The sequence below is a fragment of the Candoia aspera genome, chromosome 5 (genome assembly GCF_035149785.1).
Source record: "Candoia aspera isolate rCanAsp1 chromosome 5, rCanAsp1.hap2, whole genome shotgun sequence".
Lineage (NCBI taxonomy): Eukaryota > Metazoa > Chordata > Lepidosauria > Squamata > Boidae > Candoia > Candoia aspera.
Window position 1 is genome coordinate 33147323 of NC_086157.1, and position 18457 is coordinate 33165779.

At 39.5% G+C, this 18457-nt stretch overlaps 1 protein-coding gene across 1 annotated transcript in view; it reads right to left on the bottom strand.

The window, feature by feature from the left end:
• The window catches only part of SLC5A7 (solute carrier family 5 member 7), a 30577-nt gene extending 12801 nt beyond the window's left edge, over positions 1-17776 (bottom strand). The window contains exons 1-4 of the mRNA XM_063304353.1: positions 17560-17776; positions 10856-10969; positions 9486-9641; positions 4539-4687 (exon numbers count right to left, since the gene is read on the bottom strand). Of these exons, the coding sequence (XP_063160423.1) occupies positions 4539-4687; positions 9486-9641; positions 10856-10969; positions 17560-17737 (597 nt within the window). The 5' untranslated portion in view covers positions 17738-17776. The remainder of the gene's footprint in view (positions 1-4538; positions 4688-9485; positions 9642-10855; positions 10970-17559) is intronic.
• Positions 17777-18457: the final 681 nt, after the last annotated feature.

Below are 18457 nucleotides of genomic sequence, written 5' to 3' on the forward strand. Positions count from 1 at the left end.
GGCAGGGGAATTCTCGGAAGATTGGGTCGAGGAGGTATCCCATGGAATGGAGGGCTCGGGAAACAGACAGGCACGAAAAGGCCCTGGAGAGACGCAAGCTCTCTGGAAAGGGAGTTAAATCACAATAGGGCAGTTGAGTGTGGATTGTCTCCAATAGGCATGGGAGCGGCTAGATTCATCTTGATGGGAGCTATCGCCCTTTTAATAAAGCATTCCTTTCTCCTGGCTGAGAGGCAGGGAGGAGGAGCTTCTGTGTTCTTGCAGGGCTGTGATGGATTGCATGTGGCAACAGCCTGTTGAGGCATTGGTGTGCGGTTTTCTTTTTAAGAACATATGTTTGTCTGAATGTGCGCATACATGTAAGGTTGAGAAACTGTTTTGAGTTGTGAAAAGAGAGTTGAGAGATTGTGTGAGTCTATTCCTTAGGTTTTGTGTGTGTGTGTTGTGATTTATGTAATTTGAATGCATATGATGGGAAAGTTGAAAGGTTTTTGTCAATCCTTTCCCACCTTTTTTAATTGTTTGAGGTGTATGTGTGTTTCATTATTTGCCCAGTCTCACCCAAACTTCCCCCTTCAGTCTGCCTCTTGCCTGCTTGTTACAGGCTTGAGGATCCAGATGAGGGGACAGAAGGGTGACAGAGGGGAGGGGCAATGCTTTTACAGAAGATCCTTTACTCCCCCATCTTTTTAGGATTCTTCCTTTTGCAGTGCCTTTACACACATCAGGGACAATCTTTTAAGTTTCAGAGATTTCTCTTTCTGCAGCTGCTGCTGTAGGGGGGGGAAATGTGGGCAGTTTCAGAGAAGCAATGACTCAGAGAAGGGGGGGGCACCCCTTTGCTCTCACAGCTCCACTCTGCTCTGCCCCTGCCATTCTAGTTTTTAGAAAAGTGTGTGTTTTTATAAATTTTATATGGATTAAATTTTAATCACTCCTCAACATAGCACATGATGATATAAAAACAGGAAAGGGAGAAAAAAATTTGGACAATATATGGGTTTAGTAGAGCCTCCATGGACTGGTATGATCTATCTGAATTTTTGTTTTTGTTTTTGTTTTGACAATTTTGGTTATGGAAACAGTCCAAACATTAGATGAGCTCTTATGTCAATGCTTTCTTTTTGTGATTGAAAAAGAGAAATGAAGTTGTTAAAATTAGTGGTCTGGCTGTGAAAGTCTTGACCCAATTCTGGGGCTTTTGGAAAAGACTTGTTATTTAAACAATTGGGTTAGGTGGCGAAGAGATGGCTAGCCTACCTACTTAGGGTGGTGTTTTGCTAGGGCAGAAAAATTAGTTTTATCCAAAATAGTTTTTAGATATATCCCAAAACTACACTTACCAATCTAGTCACATGGGACAAACGCTTTAGGGGATTGTGTGTCTAGAATATTTATTTGTCCTGGAATCTTTTTGAAAGCCAAACAGGTGTGTGTGAGAAATATGTGGTATGCCAAAAGGACAACCCAAAGACCAACCAGGTTCAACTCCAGGGGAACCTCCAAAGGGGGGTGGCCCTGGGGTGAACTGTTTCTTAGAATGGGTGAAAGGCTTTCTTTATAGGCTGAAAAGACACTTGGAGGGGCTAGGACCAAAGGCAGCATTAACATGGACACAGGCCTTTTTAGTGACAATACTAAGTCTCTGGATTGCTCCTAAGAAAAGACTAGGAGTCAGTCCATTTGAGATGGGTGACTCTATCTTGGAATTCTTAGTGGAGAAGTAGGAGACATGCATGCCATGGGGAAGAAATTTGTCTGCAAGCATTTGAAACAGTTATCTGCGCAAGTCTTGTCCTTGTCTCCCTATCTACAGGAACACAGAGTCCAACTGTTGGAACAGCAGACGCATCCTTTTAAGTCTGGAAATCGAGTTAAACCAGACGGAGGGGAGTCAGCAACTGAGTTGGGAGAAACCCTAAAGAAGACACTGGTGTTGCCAAATACTGCTGGACACTGAACTGTGCAGAAAAAGAAAAAATGCGCCTGAACTTTTTTGTCTAATACCTTGTAGTTTTGATGACCATACGGGTCCCTGAACCTGGAAAAGAGAGTCACAGGGTTCAAGGGAAGCTTTGAAGATGCACTCAATTTAGAACAATAGGGAATTTATATTTTCATATGAAAAGGTATTAAGATACAATTCTGAAATCCAGCCTACCTGTAGTAAGGAACTATGGTTAATCCACTGGTTTGAATTTGTTAGCCTTATAGGCTGGCGCCTGAGTCACAAGTGGACTGATGAACAACTATTGAAGGAGGGTGAAAAATTTAACACCTTAATAGCTTTAACTCAGAAAATAGCTTGTCAGGCTACATATCTTAATTGCTGGTTGTGTGGGTTGACAACTCTTCATGGTGGACATGCATTTAGAAAAGGCTGATGGGCTCTTAAAGAGGGCAGTGGCAAAATTGGCTCAGGAGGCGAAATTGAGGTGGCCCCAGGCCTTGCCAATTGCTCTCCTGAGAATAAGTATTCAGACATCCGAAAGACTGGGGCTCTCCCCTTTTGAGATAATATAAAGTCTTACGGGGGAAGAGAAAGCTCCAGCTTTAGGTTTGCCAACCTCAAGAAGCCTTTTGTTTTGTTTTGTTTTGTTTTGTTTTGTTTTGTTTTGTTTTGTTTTGTTTTGTTTTGTTTTGTTTTGTTTTGTTTGCTTCCGAAAACAAAGGGGTTGCAAATGGGGTACTAACTCAGAAATTGGGAAATTGAAAACGGCCTGTGGCAAACTTCTCTAAGCAGCTGAAGCACAAGGCTGGCCAGCTTGCTTGTGAGCAGCAGCTAAGTGGCCATTCCATTTACTCTTGCATTTAAAAGGGGTATTTTAAAACCCAGAAGGAATAAGAGGGATGCACCGGGAGGATCATTTGACAGTGAAGTGTGTGTAGACAGGGTGGGAGTGCCTAGGGGAGTGCCGGATGAGTTCAGGGCTAGAGGCCAAACTTTGACGGGATTTGAATCCTTTCTGTTTTGGTGGGTGATGGTCTACCGGGGATGTGGATTGGATCAACTACATCTATTGTGGCCAACAGGGGTTCATGAACTGTACCGGAGATGTTGTGAAGGGTATTGCAGAATGGGTGGATGCCACTAGTGGGGTGGCCTGGGAGAGTGGAATGGCATTGGATGTGCTGTTGGCAGAGAAAGGGGGAGTCTGTGTGGTGCTGGGGGGGGAGCTGTTGTGCCTTTATTCCGGGCAGCACAGCCCCCGATGGAACTGTTGCTTGGGCCTTGCAGGGTCTGGCTGCACTGTCTGGGGAGTTGGCTGAGGGTTCGGGGGTAGACACCTCCCTTGCAGGGTTGCTGGATTCTTGGTTTGGTGGATGGAAAGGGGCCCTAGATATAGGACAAGAGGGATTTGGGGGGGGGGTGTTATTCAGTAGTTGGAAACAAGCTCTAATGATGGGGATCCTATCCCCCTTATCAAAAGCATTGTCCAAAGTACAATCAAAAGCATGATGCCTCCAAAATCAATAATGTACCAAAGCTTGGGGAGCCACGATACTCAAGGATATCTAGAGGCAAGAAACGTTTTACAACAATTCGAGTTACAAATTGAACAAACTGATAAAAATTAAAAGGGGGGATTGTGGTATATGGAATAATACAATTTGTAAAAATAATAATACCAATTATTATTGATATTATAAGGCAAAATCATATAGATCTTGGTTGGGGGAGATTTTAAGGTATAAATACTAATATTAGTTAATAGCAAAGTTTAAGCTAGTGAGTAACACAATGATAAATAATTAAACTAACATGAAGACAGAAAGAGACAGTTAACACAGGTAAAGGTTTAAATGTGTAAAAGCCTTGGGCCAATGAGGTGGCTTACAAGTAAGAACTCTTTCAAAAGAAACAAAGGGAAGCAATTGGTCTCTAACTAATTAGCCTAACACTGACCAACAGAGGAGACATATGAACAAAGGCTCCTCCAGGGTGTGCTAAGCAAGGAGATAGAGTAAATGTAACCATATGAGATATTGTCCTATGAGGATTTCACTGTGTGAAAACCTTGGAATGTTTCAAATGCTTCAAAATAGGCTTTTACAAGCATAAGCAAAATAAGATAGAGGGGTCCAGGGAATGAGGCGGTCGGAAGATTGTGCGTCTGAGTGCCCAGCCAATGGGTAAACAGGCCAGAAAGGAGAAGGGGGAGGCTGGACAGGGAAAGGTATAAGAAAGTGTGTATTTGTAATTTTGGGTGTGGCATCTTTCCTTTTGATCGGACTCTGCGTAGCCTGGTCAAGGTGCCCACCGCGCTTTGCAAACCGCTTCAAATAAAGTAAGTTCCTTTTCAGAAATCTCTGGTCCAGTTCTCGTGTTTTTCATATCTAACAAGTTGGTGCTGGATTATTCCATAAGAACAGTTAAGACAAGGGGAATATAAAGAAAATTCTTAATATTCCCTTTCTCCTGCACATTAGTCAGCGTATTCTTGTAATCTGTGTTGAAACGAAGCACCTTCTTCCTCTGTTTGGACAGAATACATTCGCCTTGGTATTAAATATGGAAAAATAAATATAAAACTCACCAATCCTATGAAAATGCAGAACAGCTGGACCACATCTGTATAAGCAACTGAATAAACTCCTCCCACTAATGTGTATAGAGTTGCAATGGAAGCAGAAACAATAATTGAAATATTCATGTTGATCTCAATGATTACACTTACGGTGGCACCTGTAACAAGGGTTGGGGTAGAGAAATAAGTTAAACATCTGCTAACAATTTATGCTCTTTCCAACGTGTTTCGATGTGACTGAAAAGTTCATTTTGCAACTTTTTGTCTGTTTCTAAAACAAGGTTATATTTTCATGAGGAAAAAATAGAAGGGTTGACAGTATTTTCAGAAGACTCATTTAGTCTGATCTATAGAGTATCTTTTCAAGGACCTACTCTGTCCCATCACTTTCTAAAATTAGATGTCAGTGAAAAGCTCTCCAAATGGAATCTAAGCCACCGTAGACAAGAAGTATAAGAAGCCGTGCTATTTTGCACATCACAGAGAATGGCTCAGGCTCAGAACCAGCCAGTACCTGAGACATGGAATGGTGGTGTGAGAACTGTGTCTGCCAGGCAGAAGAACCATTTTGCATCATCACCCAAAGCATCATGAGAGCATGCAGTGGTCAGCATATTAAGCTATGTGAAGTGATATCACCATAGGAAAGGCAACATATGGAGTGACTCTAGAGAAAAGAAATAGGGGAAAAAAAATCTAGGAAGTCCTGGGTGAAATTCTGTAGCAACAAAACTGGAAGAATATAATTGTGATGCTGATATGTTCCGTTTACACAGTAATATATCACTCTAGCCATTGTTTCTAAGCCGAAAGGTTAAATCATGAGAATCACAGGGTTTGCTCAGCACATTTTGAAGTGAATGTATGTTATCTAGGATGCACCCTTTTCTCCTGTCATAGGTAGGAAACATAAAATCACTTAACCAACTGATCCTGTTAATATTGGAAGTTTCATGGACAAAACATAGTGCTTATGTTTGAACATGTTGCTGTCCCTGGTCCTGACTCAATATGCATATAAGCCACTCACAGCCATACCTTAGCATTTAAAACAGTAAAATCTTAGTTCCTAATTGCAAGTTGTCTTTTTGTGAGCATAACAGCTTTTACAATATTTGCTTCCACATTGTGAAACATGACAGAAAGCTTTCATGTACCGTAAGCTCCATTAAAAGAGAACTTGCATTTTAAATTCCCTGAAAATTGTTTAAGCCACTCAGTTTCCATCACCTCAGCATGCAGTTTATTCTTGGTTTCTGAAGCACTTGCAACAAAATTATAGTTAAACCCCCCACCCCCGTTGCTTTCCAGATAATCAGAACACAGCTGGAAGTAAGGCTGATTATTTTATTTATTTTTAAACATGTCATTGTCAACCAGCTCTATATACTGTACATAGTTATTGGTTATAAGGTAGCAAAAGTTGCAAAGTACAAGTCAGGGATTTATCTGAAGGATTCCTTTCCACTCACACACCCATGCATGATTTATTTCAATATTCTGCATATTGCCCCAACTGCAAGACCCTGCACAACAAGGAAAATAAAGACCAATTATGACTTTTAAGTGACTTGCTAAAGTGTGTTGGGGGGGGGGGGCACAGGGACCGATGGCAGCAATCAGTAGTGGTGGGGAATAGCAGTTGGTACTGGAAGGCTGTCAAGTCATTATTAGGAAAGAGAGATTAGAGCTTTAAGGGCTATTTTGCCTTCTGGTGGCCATGTCAGTTTTTAAGGCTTGTAGAAAGTTCACAGAAGAGGCAAGTCTCCTCCCTTTTGTATAAAAAAGCTTGAAGAAATGGGCAAGAGTTTCACTGCCATAGGTTGTTGAAATATACTGTCTTGTTTGAAAGTACTCACTAGAATTCTTGTGTTGTGACCTTAACCTACCTCTTAATAAATACAATTAATCAGAGTTCTTAGATTCTTGTGCCATGGGTTAACTGTTTGCAGTCTACCTCTAAGGAGAGGTATCTGAAGGAATCCTTCTAGATCACTAGAGAGATTTGAGTATAGAAGTCAGAGTTGTTCAGAGTTTCCATTCCTATCTCTCGGGTAGATTTCAGATGATATCATTTGCAGACAGTTGGTCCTTGAAACACGAACTATTATACAGGGTTCCTTAGGACTCCACTCGGTCTGTCTCCTGTGTTTTTCAATACCTACATGAAAATGCTGGGGAAAATTATCTGATTTTTTTGCTGGGCACTATCAGCATGCTGATGTATTGAATACCCAAAGTATTTCTCTGTGACTTTTTTAGGAAATGGTATACTTTCCTCAGTGTCTGCCTGAAGTCAATAATGAACTGGAAGAGGGATAATACATTGACCTAAAATCCAGACAAGATGGAGCTGCTCATTGTGAGTGGCCAGACTCCCAAAGTCATGGTAAATGTGCATGTTCAGAATGGGATTATCCTCTCCTGGAAGGAGCACATCACAATGTAGAGGCAAGCTTCTGGAGCAAACCTCTCTTCACAGATTGAGGAAATGGCCTGGAATGCCTTTTATCAGCTTTTGTTAATATGCCTGCTGAGTCCATTTCTGAAAGATAATGGCCTTAAAATGTGGTGTGTGTGCTGGTAACCTTGACTATAGAAATGTGTTCTACATGGGGCTGCCTTTCGTCTGGCCCAGAAACTTCAGCTGGTATAAATTACAGCATCCAGGCTGGTCTCTAGAGAATTTGACAAGACCATATTACCCTTGTGCTTAAAGTGTGTATGCGTGTGTGTGTATGTGTGTATGTATATATATATATATATATATATATATATATATATATAAAATAAAATAAAATAAAATAAAATAAAATAAAATAAAATAAAATAAAATAAAATAAAATTCCCTTCTCACCCCTATGGGTGGTATGTGTTTTCCTCAACCTCGGGTCCTCAACCAGAGGCCTGGGAGTTTGAGGGTTCTGCGCAGTATCTTAGCTGTTCCTAGCACTGCACTCTTCTGGACAGAATGCTCTGATGCTGTTCCTGGGATCTGTTGGAGCCACTCTCCCAGCTTGGGGGTCACAGCCCCAAGTGTCCCTACCACCATTGGGACTACTTTGGCCTTCACTTTCCACATCCTCTCTAGTTCCTCCTTCAGGCCCTGGTACTTCTCCAGCTTCTCATACTCCTTCCTGATATTGCTGTCACTTGGCACCACTACATACATACATACATACGTGTTAATTACCTTTAAAGCCCTACATGGTGCAGGCTATTTGGAACACATTTCCTGCAGAGTGGAGGGGCCTGTCATCTTTATTAGCTTTTTTAAAAAATCCCTTAAAACACATTTTTTTCTGTAGGCTTTAATGATATAAATACTCAGTAATACGAATTATTCATTTCACTTGCTTATTGAAATGGCATTTTAACCATTTTTAGTATCTCAATTTTAAATTTATTTTTAATGGTAAAATTGGCATTGGTAGTCAGCACTAAAAGGTAAAGGTAAAGGTTTCCCTTGATGTAAAGTCCAGTCGTGTCCGACTCTAGGGGGTGGTGCTCATCTCCGTTTCTAAGCCTTAGAGCCGGCGTTGTCCGTAGACACTTCCGGGTCATGTGGCCAGCATGACGCCATGGAATGCCGTTACCTTCCCGCCGAAGCGGTACCTATTGATCTACTCACATTTGCATGTTTTCGAACTGCTAGGTGAGCGGGAGCTGGGACTAGCAACGGGAGCTCACCCCGCTGCGCGGTTTCGTAAATAACAGAAAAAAAAATCCATCATCTGGGGATTTCAAGTTGCTCACTCTTGGTAGGAACTGACTTTCCTTAGAGCTTCATGTTGTTGTTTGCCTTTAAAGCCATAAATAGCTATCTGAGGGACTTAATTGGCGGGCATTAAGATCTTTAGACAAGCTCTTCTGAAAATGATCCCGTAGTCAGGAGCTTATTTATCTGCCATGTGAAACAGGACCTTCTATGTATGGCTTTTGGGTGGTGGAATGTCATCCCTCAGAAGTTTCTTCATTCCAGCTCCCTTTGGTTTTGGAAGAGCAGTCTATAGACATGACATCTGTCTTGCCAGGCTTTAGGCATTAATTAACATTTGAATTGATTTTAATATATGCCTTTGAATGTTTATTGTTATGGGATGCCACCCTAAGTGCAAAGGTAAGACAATATTATCACTGTTATTATACCAAGGGGGTAGATGAACCCATTCCGCTATGAAAGTGAGTGTTTTGTTACACCCAGCCTTGTCTATGTAGTGATCATGTTTTGTCATATTGGTTTGGTTTTGTGCTGGATTTATTTTTTGACCTTTACTGTGTTTTATTTTTACTGGTGTAGTCTACCCAGAGTCATAGATTGTGAGTGACATGGTCTTATACAGTCTAAATAGATAAATAAATAAATAAAATTATCCAATTTTATGTCTTTAGTGGGGCTCAGGCTGGAGTTCCAAGGCACATTCTGTGGTGGTGAAGTTAACAATGGTCTTTCATTGGGTACACATTTAAATGGATATACAAGTTTGCAGTGATATAAGCTCAGCACGTACAGATCTACACAATCCTGTATGTTGCAACTAAACAGCATATAAATGGATGATATATGCACAAGTACAATATATCGACTTTGAGATATTAAGGTATTCACTGCATAGGCCAAATGTTTTAAGTGTTTAAAAATACATTTTGAATTGTGGCATCCCCACTCAAAATCTCTTTAAATCCAATTGTACAGCTAAATCCTTTCATGATTACTCTCTCCAAATATTACTATAAATAAGAGAACACCTGGCTTTTCTACACAATATTTTACTACCGGTGTTCTGATTAGTACTACCACACTGTAGTTATCTTGTATATTGGAAAAAGCTTGTTCGATTCTTAAGCATTTGTTTAGAAGAACATTTGTGCAAATGTATCTCATTTCTCAATTTGCATATTTCATCTTTATCCAGGGTGATTTTATACAATTGATTTGTTTACAGAATTCCTTACCTAATGCAGAAAATATGGCTGCTGCCCAAAACATTTCTCCCATCAGGGCGGGTATGAAGATAAGCCCCCCCATCCGTTTTCCATAAATTTGCTGAAATGGATCCAACATTGTCACATACCCTTTGGAACGCATGGGCTTTGCAAAAAACAAACCACCTAAAAGATAAAAAAAACACAAATATCATAAACATAAAAAAATAGAAGTGAATTCATTGTTTTCCTGATTCAGTGTAAATTTTCCATCTTCAATAATCACTGTAAATCTATGATTATGCATACATTTTTCTGTAGAAATAATTATTTATTTTTAAAAATGCTGCAAGTTCATAAGCCCATAAAATATTTTATTTTGACCATAGGTAGCAGCATTCTGTTCACAAAATAAGAAATGCTCGCATGTCCAGGAAATTCCTTTCCAAATCCATTATTAAAAATCCTCCACATTTACAGCTCCAGAACACTCCATTTCCTAAGCATCACTGATACTGACAGGAAACTAGAGTACCTTTAAAATTCAGATAATATCCAACTTTATAAAGCCTTAAAATGGAAGCAAAAAAATTATCTCTATGAACTGCAAGCCTTTTATGAAATTGAAAAAAGTTTGGATTCTAATTATTTTTCTGGGTCAAGCAGCCAGCCATAACAATGGAGGATGATAGGTTTTATATATGTACTATCACTCTGCTTATGAGAAACATAACTGATATCTAAACACACACCAAATCATTTTTCCATAATATAACAATCCAATAAAACTTTCTTTTCAATGACTGTCAAAGTGACTATATAGTAATGGAACTGGGGTTCTTATAGTTATTACTGTTACTGATAGTGTATGACCAGTGGAATGTCATAATCAGTATACGTGTTTCAGTAAAAGAATAGAAATTATCACTTGGACACAGACTTAATCTTACTTGGAACGGCTCCTTTACTTAGTCTTACTCAGAGCAGTTATCCCAACAGAGGAAGAATTCAGTAGTGGAATCAGTAACATAATAAATGTAATTTATTACAAAACTGTAGGTTCTCTTTTATTGGACATATTAAAGCAAAGGTTGAACTCCCATTGCTTTAATTTGTATTCCTGCCCTGAACAGGAAGTTGGACAACGGCCTAAATTGTCCCAAGGTTTTGATTAGGGAATGGGTCCTTAATGCCTTATTACAAGACAGTTGAAAATAGGTCTGCAGATACTATCTGTAGTGCTGGTTGCACCCATTCTTCCCAAATCCAGTTACATTGAAAGGGGAACATGGGAATAGATAGTCACATTGTTTTCTGGTCTCAGTGACAGAAGAATCTTGGCTTAAGCTTTATCTTTGCCATTTTAACAATAATTCCCCCCCCCCCCAGCTTTAGCTTACCTACAACTAGGCTAAGTGCATACCCAATGGGTGCCTGAGCCCAGGCGAGTCCATAGCCTGGAACATACACTGCTTCAGCTGTCCCATTTATATAACCGCCTCCAACCCAGGTGGCTGTGGAAGAAACGGAGAACTTTAGATTACACAATGGATGGAGAAAGCAAAGCTGAATAATTTATTTGTGCAGCAAAAATAATATAATGGAGAATGACTAGCACACAGTCACATCTCAGCTAAAGACTTCTTAGTTTGCATGCACTTATTTTGCCAATTTACATTACACATTTAAAATTAGTAGATTTAGTCCATTTAAATAAGTAATGGGAAAGAAAGATAGAAAAAAAGAAAAAAGAGTAGAATAACTGGCATATACATACATCTAAATGCTAGCCTGAATGTTCTTTGTTACTCTGTCTCTGCTCAGACTCCTTTTTATCTCTTAGGCTCTGTGTTTCCACAAAAAGTCTTGTCTTCACTCACAGAAGAAATGGCAGTGAACTTCGCTAGCTCTTTTCTGAGCATGTAGCACCATCACCAAACAGGAGATACTGAACGCTCCAGACAGCTCACAAAGATATGTATTATTAGTCACGTTGGGAGAATATTCAAATGTTTACAGCTTAGTAAAATTCTGCATCATAATGGCAGTGATTATCTCTCCTACAGCTTGCCTTTTACAAATGTTTCAGGAACTAAGAAGTACATTATGGATCCATGTTAATTCATAAGTACTTTGGCCCTGTCATCCTCTGAAGAGAACTCAAGATTATCAGTAGCATAAAGTTGTTGGACAATAGGGTCTCACATTCAACACCAGGAATCTTGGACTGAAATTGTTGCTTGGACACTAGGAGAATTCAGATTAGTATCATCATGTAGTAGGGAGCAGCCTCTGGTTGTCAAATGGATTGTGGATGTTCCAGGTGAAACCTCTGTATTTCTATGGGCAACAGCCAATTTGGCATTCTCTGCCTGAGTCTCTTCTTCCTTCATTCCTGCCTCTCTGTATGGCATTCCACTTAATATTTTCCTTCAGCGGTATCCAGTTCCTCCAGCTGGAACGATGCTTTTGAGCAAACTGAGTCAGCATAACTCATTTGCATGGCTGCATTGCTCAGCCTTAGCCTTTTCCTGATGATCTCTGGAAGAACTGACCCCCAATTGTGTCAAAGGTTATTCCGCACAGAAACTGAAATTAAATTCTGATTAAGTTCCTTATGGTCCAGGGTTGGCAGCTGACGCAAGTGGTGTAGTTTTCATGAACAGGCTGCATTAATATTTATGATGAAGGTGCCCAAATGAATCCCATAATTCTGAACCTGAATGGTACTAGGTTGGGGGATTTTAAGAATTTAGTATAGAATTAAAAAGAAAAAAAAAACCCTCTAGTTTGGATACTAATCTATGTATCTCAACAAAATAAGTGAAAATAGTGGAAAATGTATTTATTGGAATGGCTTCCTAGGATCATAGTGGAGGCTGTGGTTAATCTATTGTCCAAATATGCATCATTGACTAATTCTCATCCCTGCTGATGAATAATACCTCCTACACAGACAAAAAGGGATATTTTGAAGCACTCAGGCCTATATATGAGTAACAGAAATTTAAAAAGTTATATAGAATCTATTCTGATATTACTCCCTACCAAAAGAATAGGATATTGCAAAGTCAGCGGCACGTAAGTAGTCTGCAAGTTACTATTATTCTACTTGTCAAAGATGAGGATATAAATACTAACAATAATATTGATTTATATCCCTCCTTTTTTCTCTGAAGGCATTCAAGCCATATTTTTAAACCAACAGTTTAACAAACAATTCACATCTGATAACAGATAGTTAAAACTCACTATTAACTAATCCAAAGGGAAAAGGCTTGGCTAAAGAGGAAAGTCCTTCCTAGAAATAGAAAGAGTAGGAGCAAAGCAAAATTTCCAAACTAGGAAGCTATGACTATGGAATGAAGACAAAGTCCTGTGGTTACTTGTTCTGCTTGTGTTGATGCCACATAAGCGTATAATGGAAAGAACATGTAACGGAATGCTCTGAAAAGGCAATGCTGCTAGTGGAATTTTTAGCTGCATGATGGATAAGCAGGTAATTGATATAACAAGAAACATGGCTATGGTCTGGTACACTCATAAACTCAGGTGGCATTCCTGGCTCTTGTAGCAAACCTTACTTAGATCAGTTATCCACACTGCAGTCTAGCCAAAGTAGTACCTTCCACACACAAACCAAAGTGTCAGCAGACTCTGCAGAACCAAAAATAATATAGAAAAATACCTATACAGGTAGTCCTCGAATTATGACCATTGGTTCAGCGACTGTTGGAAATGATGGCGTGTTGAACGAATGGTACTTATGCTTGGTTCCCAAAGTGCTCCCATGGCCATGTGATCAAAATTCACTTGGCAGCCCACCCGCACTTAAGACCATGGGAGCACTTCAGCTCCCCACACCCGCCTCTCCCCTCACCTCTGCCCTTTTGGACGTCTTGCACAGTGGCACTCCTCAGTGGTGGCTGTGGTGCTGGGGCTGAAGTACTGTAGAGGCCTAGGGCCTTCAGCAGTCTCAGCTGGCTGCCACCCCTCCCGGGCCTCTACTTCAGCCCCAGTGCCGCTGCCATCCCTGAGGAGTGCCGCCTGAGGCCATGTGCTGCGGTCTGCCACCCCAGTGCCAAGCTGCAGCTGCCCTGCCACCCTGTGCTTTGCTTGCCCTGCCAGCCCTGCCACCTTGTGTGCTGCTCACCCTGCTGGCCCTGCTAGTCTTGTTGCCCTATGCTCTGCTTGCCCTGCTGCCCTGCTAGCCCTGCCAGGCTTGCCACCCTGCACTCCACTGGCCCTGCTGGCACTGCCATCCTGTGCTTGCTGGTCCTGCTACTCCCAGCTGGCCTTTGCCATCTTCCTCCTGCTGATGACAAGGTGTGTTTGGCCTGTCCCTGTGTGAGTCAGCTGCTGGCCGTGCCAGGCCTTCTTCCTGAGGCCACTTGTACCTTTCTCCAGGTAGCGTAGGCCATTCTTGTGATGCCTCAGAAGGCCTTTGGGAGGCTTCTGAGGCCTTCTGAAGCATCGTGAGAATAGCCTGTACAATTTGGAAAATGGCATGAACAGCCTTGGGAAGAGGGCCTGGTGTGGCCAGCAGCTGCCTCCCACAGGGCCGGTCTGGGTGCACCTTGTCAGCAGCAGAAGGAAGACAGCGAAGGTCAGCTAGGGGCGGCAGGGCTGGTGGGGGCGGCAAGGCTGCAGGGCCAGCAAGCACAGGGCAGCGGTACTGGCAGGGCAGCAGGACTGGTAGGGCAGCAGGGCAGCAAGCTGGCAGGGTGAGTGGAGCACAGGGCGGCAAGAGTGGCAGGGTCAGCAGGGTGGTAGGGCAAGCAGAGTGCAGGGCGGCAAGGCCAGCAAAGGTGGCGGAGTGCCAAGGCAACCAAAAGGGAGGAGATGGGGGAGATAGGCAGGTGGGGGGAGTTGAAGAAGAGGCAGTCCCTTGTCTTACCTTACTAAGGCTCGGGGCTGGGAAGGACCAAGCCACAAATGGCTTGGATTGGGGTGGGTCCTCGCCTAACAACTGGTCAGGTTTGGTTAACGATGGCAACGGGGAGTGCTGGGATCTCCATTGCTAAACAATGCGGTCAGGTGATGTCACGCTTTATGACATCGTGTAGCGACGGAAATTCTGGTCCCAATTACCATCGTGACTTGAGGACTACCTGTAGTGTAATTACAATTTAGCACAATCAGTTGGAATTCCATGGGGAGGATGGGAAACTATTAAGAGTAGGAAAATGAAACAGAAACTTCCTGAAAAAGGACATAATTGAATGAGAGAATTCTGTGTTCCAAGTTTTACTTCTATTGGTATAGGTTCTATTAAAAAAGAACGCCAAAGAGAGCAATTTCACATTACTGTTCTCCTGAACTAAAGGAACTGGTTCCTTTTCTAAATAATATTATCCAAATAACTTTTCTGGAATCCATTCTCTCCCATGAAATTGCAGAGAATTTATTTATTATGTTCTCAAGCTCCCTGTTACCAACATTTTCTGGGTGAAGAATAAATAGCAAAGTCCAAGATATCAACACCATAAAAACAAATCCTCATTTAAAATAGAATAAAACAGCAGCAAAGAATCAAGTAGTATATCATGTAACATTAATGTTCCTTTGTTCATTCATGTGCTTGTTTCACATCTGTCTGTCACCCCAATCTTATACTCCATATAAGACTGAGTATTTATATTAGGCACAGCCTGTTTTCTGTTCAGTGTTGTTATGGATATTACTAAAGGCACACAAATATGTCCACTATCACTATTTCATTCATACATTAATTAATCTTATATCTCATATAATTATTTCATTCATACATTAACTAATTTTATATCTCATATTAGCTCCCATCCTTCCCCTCTCGTCCCTTGATGGATGGATGGTTTTTCATAAACTTATGGTAGAAAAGATAGCAAAAGTCCTTTTCCACTCTTTTAGGACTATTTTACAGTTGTAATGACCAGAGAGTTTTGTTTTAGTTTCAGTAGGATTATTACCATCGTTTTTTTTTTAATTGAAAGGTTATTTTGAAACAAATTTTAAAAATACAGGCAAAACATGAATAACATACACAATAATAGAGCAACAAGGAAAAACAAACTAAGGAAAATCAAAGGAAAAAAATCTTATTGATTATATCTGACAGAGTATTAATCAGATAAGCTTCCAGGATGATTACAGTACAACCATTTAAAGAAAAGCTCAAGACACAGAGTAAAACTGGATGTGTAATTTTCATATCAATATAATTCCATGATATTAGAATGAAATCAGATGTTAACTCAGACTATTAATCTATTCATATATTTGAACACAGCTATAAAAAATAGGAAAATAGAAATACAGTGTCACTTATTATATTTTATTTTAATTTTACTGCTCAATGTTTCTAAATTGGTTTCTATTATTTCTTCTTAACTCTGCCGGCAAATCTGTCTTTCTTTTATGAAGTAATTCATTCATTTTAAAAAAAATCTTATTTTTATCATTAACTGGTGAAGAACTTATTTCCCCATTATAAATATTTATTAATGTAGAAAATCTTAGTAGACAGTTGGCACTCTTCTCAGTGAAACTGTCTGCAAAATTCTGGTTGTTCTCAGGACTGGCATTCAGCTTATAGACATAATTAAATGCCATTTTATCTTGTAAATTGTTGTCTTACATATTTTAAGATTTGCAAACCAAAAATCATTGTGGAATTACAGTGAATGGTAACAAATGCTTATAGGATTGATAATCTACCAAATAATGTTCCTTAGTCCGTATGGCTTCAGAACCCAGCATTGGGAAATGATGGCTGTTATGTCTCTGGATGACTGGAAATAGCAATTCAACAGATGACAGCAACTACTTGTAGTAAATATTTATTTATTAACATAACCATAGATTCTTGCAAAAAAAATTGAAGTTGTGAGAGGCACAGGGTTTTACTTAGTCAATGATTGAATTAAATATTTTCCTTATTAATTTGTACTCTTGCCTGTACCAGAATATGTCATCAGAATTAAGAGGACTGATTAGAACATGGAAGTTAATTCTTCAATTAAAAATTAATCCTAAATAATATTATTTTCAAAGCTGAAGGCAAAGCATTAATAAGTGGAAGATAAAAAAGGACGATAAAATTGGGGACTGGAATGGCTTTTCTTCTGAAGAAGTTAAACCACTCTTAAGACAAATCGTTTTGTCTGATTGGACTCATTTCATATCTCATATAATTTTGCACATTTCTTAAGTGACAGTTTGTAACACTGTCACAGACCTTTTAAATATTTTAGTACGTTTAGCACACTGTGACTCATCATTTGACATCATGGACAACATGGAGTCCAAGTGTTTTGAAGAAAAGACACTTCATGATCCATTCTTTCCGGTATCTGTGAAAATAACATTAAGGGGGAATCCGATGTACTGAACTAGGCTTATTCTACTTATGACCAATCCCATTACATAGAATGGTAATTTCTGATGAAACATTTTCAAGATTGTTCTGCATGTCTACTTATGTGGGCTTAACTACAAATATCTAGTCTGGGAATCACCAGACTAGATATTTGTAGTTCCAATATTTATTCTAAATATTCCAGTATTTAGCCTGTTCCACAATGATCAGGCTAAATACTGATGAAGAAGATTCAGTAAATTTCTCATGTAATTGTATTGAAGTTAATAGAGGTGTCTGGCTTGGACTAAAGCCAGATTGATGCATATATTTTGATTCTTTACTGTATGTGCTCATTATGCAAATAGTTATGACTTCCTTTTGTTTATATTTGCTTTCTTTGGGTATTACCAAATGTGTTACAAAAATGGGAAATGTGATTCATTCAGTAGGTAGGTTCTGTAGTAAATAAGAAGGGGATGTACAAGAGAAATGGCTGCATATTCACACGGTTCATGTTGCATTACTAAGCATAACTCAGTGAGTTGTATTTTTCAAAGACAGTTACACAAATTGCCATTTTCAATAAAATACTTGAAAGCAACTTGTTGAAGGCTTTCTGGCAGAACTATTCACACCTTGAAGTTTCACTGAAAACTAAGGAGCATTTTCTATGGTTATGAGGTTGCATGTTTGGAAAGGATACAGTCCTATCACCTTATAAACGATAAACATAATTGAGAAATAGGTAAAAAGAGAGAAACATACCAGTCATGGTAAATCCACCAACTAGCAAGCCAATATCTCTTCCACCAACTATAATAGCTTCACCACGACTTCCATCACTCCCACTGTTTTTGGTCTTCCAAGCAGCCCATATTCCAACAATCAGGATGGCCAAGTAGAACAAAATGATAGCTACCAACCCTTCCACATGAAAAGTCATTTTGAAGTCACAACAGGTTTCTGGATTGCTATTTCATAATATGAGAGCTATAAAAAAGTAATCACATATTATGTACTTACTGAGCCTCCACTGTACATACATAGCAAATCACATTAGAACATCAGAATTCAATCTACAATTCTCTCTGACATTATTTTTCTATTTGAAACATAACCTCATTGATGTTCCAGACAAAATGGTATTAAAAATTATACCATTTCCAAACAAATGTTTTAGTCTAAGAATGAAAAAGATGATTTTGTTCTACCTTTATCTGATTTAAGCAAAAGAAACTGATTAGAAACCTTAAGAGGTCATGTAAATCCAGCTTTAGTGTTTCACAATGAGGAACATTTCTACACTTTTCTTTTGGTTAAAATTAATATATTAATTAAACAAATTACGCTAATTGAAAAACTATAAAAAATAAAGAACAAAATGGGCAAAGTAGTATCTGCTACTTTTACACCAATAACCTTTCTTGACAAAAATGGTATTTCTATCCCCACTGAAGAACTGTTTCAAGTTTGCCATTGTTCTGATAAACTCAGCTTCAGCACCGGAACACTTAAAGAATAAATATAATCCAGCACAATCAAGAACCTCCATAAATAAAAGATGAAAGTCTAGAACTACTGTGAATATTGGATGTACTTTTTAATTTGATTTTTGCTGTTCCTTCAGAATTTACATTTGGTTTAAGCTAAATGGCTCTATCAG